The sequence below is a fragment of the Elaeis guineensis genome, chromosome 5 (genome assembly GCF_000442705.2).
Source record: "Elaeis guineensis isolate ETL-2024a chromosome 5, EG11, whole genome shotgun sequence".
Lineage (NCBI taxonomy): Eukaryota > Viridiplantae > Streptophyta > Magnoliopsida > Arecales > Arecaceae > Elaeis > Elaeis guineensis.
The window spans coordinates 104800212-104808708 of record NC_025997.2 but is presented as its reverse complement, the minus strand read 5'-3'; the positions used below and the strand labels follow the sequence as shown (position 1 = coordinate 104808708).

The 8497-nt window shown below is 30.9% G+C and overlaps 1 protein-coding gene across 1 annotated transcript; it reads right to left on the bottom strand.

The window, feature by feature from the left end:
- Positions 1-781: 781 nt before the first annotated feature.
- On the bottom strand, positions 782-1379 carry LOC105032723 (uncharacterized). Its single transcript, XM_010907248.4, has one exon. It carries the CDS (start codon positions 1232-1234, stop codon positions 953-955), a length of 282 nt encoding a protein of 93 aa, XP_010905550.1. The 5' UTR covers positions 1235-1379; the 3' UTR covers positions 782-952.
- Positions 1380-8497: the final 7118 nt, after the last annotated feature.

Genomic DNA, 8497 nt, shown 5'->3' with positions numbered 1-8497 from the left:
ATATATGTGTGTATGTGTGTGTGTATATATATATTCAGATATGGGTTCAAGATATTATCCATACCCATAGGTTCGGATCGGGTTCGGGTAGAAAATAGCACTACCCATACCCTACCCATACCCGTACTATAGTTTTCGGATTTTACCCAAATCCGAACCCAAACCCAGTCAAACCCTATTTTTCGGATTTGACCGGGTTCGGATAGGATGTATACCCATCGGGTCGGATTAATTTTGCCATCCCTAATCCTCCATAATGGATCGATGACTCCACTACAACAATCTTAACAATTTTCTTGTTTATTTCTAGCTAGATCTGCCATTATTATTATCATCCAGTGCATATCCAGCTGGATTTATGGAGCCCACCCTGATCAAGGACCACTTGTCATCATGCTAAGGGAACTCGGTACAGATTCTTGCTGCCGGTGGGGCCTGTCCTTTAAAAATTGACTGCTAGGACTATATCCATTGCATTTGGGAATGTATGGACCTTCTTCAAGGGTCACCAGCCAATAACAATCAAGGAACAGTACTTGTTACAAATTGCTCTATGAAGGCACAGATTCAGGTGCTTAAACATTTTGTAGAATTATTTTTGAGGATGCCCTACTTTTCCTTCACAAAAGGAAACCTTACATGTATCCATTAAAGTATTAGTATCAGAGTGTCTCAATTTGGTCCTGTGGACTGATCAAAATCAAATGCCACAGCCATTATCGACTGGGCTACATCGATTTCAAACTCATATCTAAATTCAAAGATCACATGACCACACAAGTGAAATAAAACCTCAGAGTGCAATTCCAGAGGAAACAAAAATACAGAAGGCCGTTTCCAAAAATTGTAGTATATCTCAAGACTCATATTTACAAATTTCTCACATAATTTGATGCAGAGAAACCCAAACACAGATTTGCTATATTTTTGGATATCCCCCGCTTCTGAAGTCCTAATTAGGACCCCAACAGCTCAAGTACATGACTTTTCTCAGCGCCTCCTCCGATCGCTTGGCCTTCTCATCAGTCCACTTCATTCCTTTCCTCCTCTCAATGTTAGAAGAAGAAGAAGACATCCTCCTGGCCTGAGAGAAGGAACCGACGCTGTTCTTGGCTTGGTGGTTGAGAGATCTGATGGCATAGTTCCAACGGCACAGACCTGCTTGGTCTTTGAGCGCTTCCACTGCCCCCATACTCGCTGCCACGATCAAAGAAGCCTTGCTTGCACAGCTCATGTCTTCTCTCTCTGCTCTGCGGATACTTGGAACTTTAGGAAGATATGAATGGAGGCGAGCTTGCTTTGGTGAGCATGGTGAGAAAAAATGGAAGCAGACTAAATATATAGGTACTGGCCAAAAGATAGGAACAAGCGAAACCGCGGGATGGGATGCCGCTGGTTTTCGGCTCTCCGTGGTTTCCCAGATACCGGGGGCTATGCGGTTTGTTTATTAAGCTGAAGGCGGAGTAACTGGTCTACATCAACGACAGGTGAAAAAATATGTTAAATAATGGAGGGCAACTAAGTTGATTGGTGTGAAGTTTCGCTTTTTTTTTTTCGCTTTCCAGAGGATTATATTAACAAGAAGTCATATATATATATATATATATATATATATATATATATATATATATATATATATATATATATATATATATAAACAGTATAAGCCGGACAGTTGTCCCATATTACAGAAAAAGCATACAAAGAAACAACCCACCCAAAAAAACATGAAATAAAAGGCCCCGGATACATAGTGAGGAGACCTGAGCAAATACATAGTAAAAAGTAGAAAAAACCCAAAGATGTAACCCAAATAATTTTATTTTTGAAAAATTATATAATATATTTTATGAATTGCTTGATAATTTTAAAAGACTATCTCATATAAATAAAGAATTTAAAAAATTAAATCAATTATTAGTTAAAAAATAAAAATTTAAAAAAAAATAATTTTTTTTAAAAAAAATAAAATGATTTACTTGAAAAAAATGAATCTCTTCAAAAGAAGGTTAATAAATTAAGACCTATTGTTGACAAATCTACTTTTATCTCTCAAAATTTTCAAATGCTTCTAAAAAATAAAAAATTATTTTTTGATAAAATTGGATTAGGATTTAATACCTTAACTAAATAGAAATATTTGAAAAAAATTTTTGTAATTTTTTTTTTTGAAAAGTATATAATTATATATTTCAAATATAATAAAGTAGGTCATAAAGCTATTGACTATAATATGAATAATTTTAAAAATATTAAAGTGAAATGAATATGGGTTCCAAAATAAATTATTCAAACTAATCAAAAAAAGACACAAACTAGTTTGGGTACCTAAAAAGACTTGATGATTATTTTGCAGGTGTGCTTGGCATCTTCTGAGATGAACAGAAAGTGATATCTAGATAATGAATGCTCAAGATATATGACAGAAGATAAATCTCAATTTATCTTTTTTAAAATCAAAGATGAATAAGTTATTATTTTTGGAGATAATAATAAAGAAAAAAATTTTAGTCTCAATAATAAAAAAAATACTCCTACCATTTTTATTGAAAATATATTGTTTGTTGATAGTTTGATGTATAATCTTCTTAGTACAAGTCAATATGTGATAAGGGTTTTGACATTTCATTTAAATTATCGCATTACATTGTGACTAATTCCAATGATAATGATATCAAATTCATAAAAAAGATATATAAAAATATTTACTTGATAGATTTTGATTATCTTTGCAAGGATAACATAAAATGTCTAATTACGATGAATGCCAAGGTTAATAAAGCTAGTTGGCTTTGGCATAATAGACTAGGACATATAAGCATGGATTCTATTATCAGACTAATAAAAAATGATTTGATTAGAGGTTTGCCAAAACTTCATTTTGAAAAGAACAAAGTTTATAATGAATGTCAATTATGTAAGTAAATTAGATTATTATTTAAACTTAAAAATATTATTTCAACTACTTGGCCTTTAGAATTGCTATATATGGATTTGTTTGGATCAATTAAGACTACTAATCTTGATGGCAAGCACTTTGGTTTTGTTATTATTGATAATTTTTCTCGATATACTTGGATTTTATTTCTTGCAAATAAGTTTGAAGCATTTGAAATATTTACAAAATTATTTAAGAAAATTACTAGCAAAAAAGATTATAATATTTTTAAAAGAGGTGATCATGATACAAAATTTAAAAGCCAAGCTTTTAAAAAGTTTTGCATTGAAAATAGAATTGATCATAATTTTTTGGCTTCAGGACACCTTAGTAAAATGGAATGATGGAAAGAAAAAGTAAGATTTTATAAGAGATGGTACAGACCATACTTTGTGAAAGTAACCTGCCAAATTATTTTTAGGTAAAAGCTATAAACACTGTAAGCCATGTGCTTAATCGAGCATTGATTAGACTTATTTTAAAAAAATATCCTATGAGCTTAATTAAAATAAAAAAATAAATATATCTTATTTTAAAATTTTTGATTATTGTTGTTTCATTTTAATAAATGATAATGACAAATTAAGTAAATTTGATGCTAAATCTAATGAAGATATTTGTTAGATGTGTGTCCTAGAAACTAATTATTGGCTGACACATATTATAAATTTCATGATACAAAATTTATATTTATAAATTTTATTTATTAATCAAAAGATAATTTTTATTTCAATCATATTTTATGTATCCATGATTCGTCCAAGAGATTAACAGATAATAATATATATTCTAAAAGTGTTGAGAATTGAAACATATATTATTGATGGTTAATTTCTAAAAGCTTTCGATTGAGGGATCATCATGAAGGACGATGATTGATCCAATTAGATTGATGCATGGATCATTTTTCTTCCAGGCAGATGAGTCTCGAGTCTACAATATGAAGATATTAGGACGAGGGTGTAGATGGTTGTTAGAGAATAACTTGCACTAAGCATGATCAACATCAGAAATCACTTAGATGTCTACTCACTCGTCAGTGATTTGCTCGATGCTATTGTGGTATGAATGATCTTTTGACATACGGTGTATTGGCTATTCGCAGTAAGGCTATTACAATTTGACTGCATATATACGTGGACTCTTAGCCATTTGGATCCTTATGGTGTGTATTAGTTATTGTGGGTTCAGATTCACTATCAGAAGTAGGATGCATCCAGATGGAATCTATCGATCTTAATAGAAAAAGAGTAGTCCTATACAATTCGTGAGACTGAGTTGAGGAAGTCTTTGACTAAAGCAAGTATGAATATTGAAAAAAAATTTTACAAAAATTTATAAATGAACTTGAGTTGAGCCAATCATCCATATGACTGATGTTGGGTGTTGCCCAGGTATGGCTATCCAAGAGGAGAGGTGAATTGAATATTTTAAAAATTAAATGACTAGTGTGCTGATTTGAATGATTTAAACTAAGTGATGTGCACATAATAAATAATATAATCTTGAATGTAAAGAGCAATGGAAAGATAAAAGATGTAAAGAATAATAGCAGTAAGCACAAGCACAAACACACAAATTTTATAGTGATTTGGTGTCAAACTCAGTACCTACGTCCACTTCCCAAGTAAATTATTTAGGAATTTAACTATAATTCACAACTAGAATTACAGTCTAATTATTTTTCAGACTCATAATCAAATCCAATTGATTTTTTCTGACTCACCAATCAAAATCATATAAGATTATTTTTTGGACTCATAATTAATCCAGTTGATTTTTCTTAGATCACCAACCAAAACTTTACAAGTGATTATTTTTCTCCGAACTAACAATCAATCCTAATTGATTTTCAAATAGGCTCACCAATCAAAATCTTTTTATCCAACTCAAGGCTTGGACCAACCTAAATTTCTTTCTAAAAAAATTTGAAATACAATAGGCTCAAAAATGAATACAAAAGATTAAGTTAAGAAAAATAAAACTCTTTGAAGAATCGAAAGAAGTCCAAATGATGATAGTTGATCGCTTGACTTCTTCTTGAATGCTTGAGTGATGGTGAGGCTCCTTGATTCTTGACTTGATCACTTTCTCACTTCAATTTACTTTTGTTCTCACTTGCTTGAGCATGATTTATAATGAAAGAATAAAGAATAACTCTAAAAATAACTCCTCTTTTCTTTTCAGCTCACTCCTTTGGCTTTCTCAATGGATACTAAATAAACTCTGCAAAAGCTCTCTTAACTCTTTCCCAAGGATTTTTTTTTTTATATCCTTAAAGTTTTTCACTATTTTAAGTCATCTGGAAAGGTTGCATTTAGTGCTCTAGCTATTGGAAGACATAAAATAGCCATTGGGAATTGTTATGCGTAAAAAAGCTGAAGTTTTGAAAAATTAGCCATTACAGTCACTGGATCAATTCAACTTTCTTCTAAGTCGGCTCAGTCCTTCACTGGATCGACTCAATAAAAATTGGATCGGCTCACTAAATACTATCTAAAATTTTAGCATTCTATCTTTTGCTATCCTCTGAGACTGGATCGACTCAGACTTTCACTGGGTTGACTCAGATGGCTTGCCAAGTGTGCTATAGTTTCTTAGATAACTTTTCTTCTCTAATTTAATTTTTAGGCTAGATTTGTCTTCTTAACTTGATTTAATCCTCATTAAAATTTCTTGCAAGGTATGTCTAGTTTAGAGTTTCTTCACTAAGATCTTGAGTGGTAGTTCTTTTTATTTAAACTTTAAAAAATCTTGAATCTTTTATCTTGAGTGAGCATTAAGAATAATAAATCTATATATCCTCATAAATATAGTTAGACTTTATAATTTATACTCAAAATTTTTTGTCATCATCAAAATCAATCTTTGGGTTAACAATCTTCCTCTTTTTGATGATGATAAAATTTTTGAGTATATACAAAATAATATATAGTGAGTTTCTAAAAAATTATATATTTATAAAGTATGAAACCACTAAATAATAAAAATATACTTCATTCTAATTAAGATCAAGCTTATACACAACAATAACTCTTCCTCTTTTTGACAGCATCAAAGAGGATAACTTAAAAGGAGGTAATTAATAAAACCAATAAAGTAAATTTTTCTTTAACAATCCAAAAATATTAAGCTCCCCCTTAATATTATAATCAATTGAGTTTAATTTTTATTCAAAATTTACTCTCTCTTATTATATGTCAAATTTCTTAGTTTTATTTCTTGCTTACTCTTGATACAGCTAAATTAATTCTTGTCCTCATTGAATTTTGTATCTTATATCCAAATTAATATCACATTATAAAATTTATCACATTATGACAAGATTTTGATGTAATTTGATATGTCAAATTTATTTTTTCCATTTACCAAATTTTTTTTTCTTATTGTCATTATAAGTATTTACTATAGTTCAAGATACCAATTGAGTTTGAAAATATTTTTTTAAAAAATTCAGCTTATCAAATACAAATATATCATTATTTCAAATTGTTCTCAAACTCTAATCATGAAAATTCATAAATCAATTTTATTTAATATATCTTCAATCATAATCAATCATAATACTCAAACATCATCAAAATCAATAAGATAAAATATTGAATTATTTGACATGCAATTGGTCAATACTCAAATCATGCATCAATATTTTAGTATACTTTCTAATTGAATGGTAGGAGTAATTATCAATTTATCGAGATCAACTTGTCTCCAAGAGTTTTAACTCCTCCATCTTCTATTTTATGCCTTGAGCATCCACAATTAAGGTACCATTCTCTTTTAGATTAGAGAGATATCAAACACACTTGCACTCACAAAGATCAAGTGTATTTTGGTACTCAAGCTAACTTAGATTCTTTGAGGTTAGCATCAATGGTTGTTTTTAGAACTTAAATTTGTTTGATCCTTTTATTCTAATATGTATTAGCCCAATAATCAAATAATTTATGTCCAGCTTTATTGCATTTACTATATGTAATAATTTTTTTATCAAAATGATACTTGTCAATTAAAATTTTTAAAAATTTTAGTTTTATAAAGAAGTTATAGTTAGCTTTAGATATCATATTTTGTTTATCCATTGATATATGTAAATTCTGTGAACTAATGGAGAATTTATCTATAATTGATTTTAGTTCATTTTCTTCATTTTTCAAAGTTTCATTCCTTTCTAACAAATCTTTTTATTTAATTAGTAATTCATTCTTTTCATCTACTTATTGAAAAAGATACCTCGAATTCGACTCACAGGAGCAAAAACCCAGATGCGAAGAAGCCTAGCTTGAAGAGCTCATTATGAGGAGCCCAGAGATAAGGAGCTGTGGGACCTGCATCGTACGAACCAGTGGGGCCTGCAATGTGCAAGCCAGAAGGGAGGAAAAGCCACCCAGCAGCCAGGCCCGGCCCAGGCTAGTACGTGGGCGCACGTGGCCCAGGCAAGCGTGCGGCATAGCGCACGGGCGTGCACCCTAATGCATGGGCATGCTCGGGCCGACCGCGGGTGAGGCCTAGCAAGCGCACATGTGGTGCTGCCCGTGTCTTCACGCGATCCATCGTGGACTGTCGATCTACGAAAAAAGGAGTGGACTCTAGGTTTTAATCTATCTATTTTTTTTTTGTAGACTTTCATTTTATTTAATTAAATTATTTTATTTAGTTTGCAATACTTTTTTATCTTCTTCTAATCTACCTTTATCTTTACTCAAATCTTGATTTTCTTTCTTAAACTCTTTGTTCCTTTTAGATAGCCTTTTAAAATCATTAAATAATTTAAAGAATATATCATATAATTTATCAAAAGTAAAATCATTAGATTGAATTAAGCTTACCTTTTCATTGTGAGCCATCAAGCATAGGTTTGTCTCTTCTTTACTTGAAGATGACTCTTCTTCAAAATTTGAGCTCTCACTACTGTTCCAATGAGCCAATATAGCTTTCCTTCTTAATTTTTTTAAGCTCTTTTTCAGTGGGGGCTAGTCCATTCTATATCTTCTGAATTGAATCTTTTTCTTTTCTTTGATTTTTCTTTCTTCTTTTCACCTTCTTGGTTCAAAACTTTTCTTCTTCCTCATGAATCTTATGAACCTTCTTGTAATCACAGCCATTTCTTTATCATCTTCCGAATCCTCGGTAGAATCACTTGAACTTTCTTCAATGATCGATAATTTGAGTGTAAAGATTCTATTCTTCATCTCTTCCTCCTCCATGCTTTGGTTCATATTAGCCTCATGTGTCATGAGCGATCCGATTAACCCTTTCAAAGCAAGCTTGCTGAGGTCCTTGGCTTCTTGGATTGCTGTTACTTTTGCTTTTCAAGCTTTTGGTAAGGATTTAAGAATTTTGCATACAAGATCACTATTAGAATAGTCTTTTTCAAGACTCTTTAACTCATTTATAATTTTAGTAAATCTTGTATATATATTACTTATTGTCTCACGAGGTTCCATTTTAAACAACTCATATTTATGAACCAACATATTTATTTTAGATTCTTTGACTTGACTTTTATCCTCATGGGTCACTTCAAGGCTATCCTAAATCTCTTTTATAGATAAACAT

What these genes read in the sequence shown, in the direction of transcription:
- LOC105032723 (XM_010907248.4), bottom strand. Translation starts at nt 1,234, where the DNA reads ATGAGCTGTGCAAGCAAGGCTTCTTTGATCGTGGCAGCGAGTATGGGG.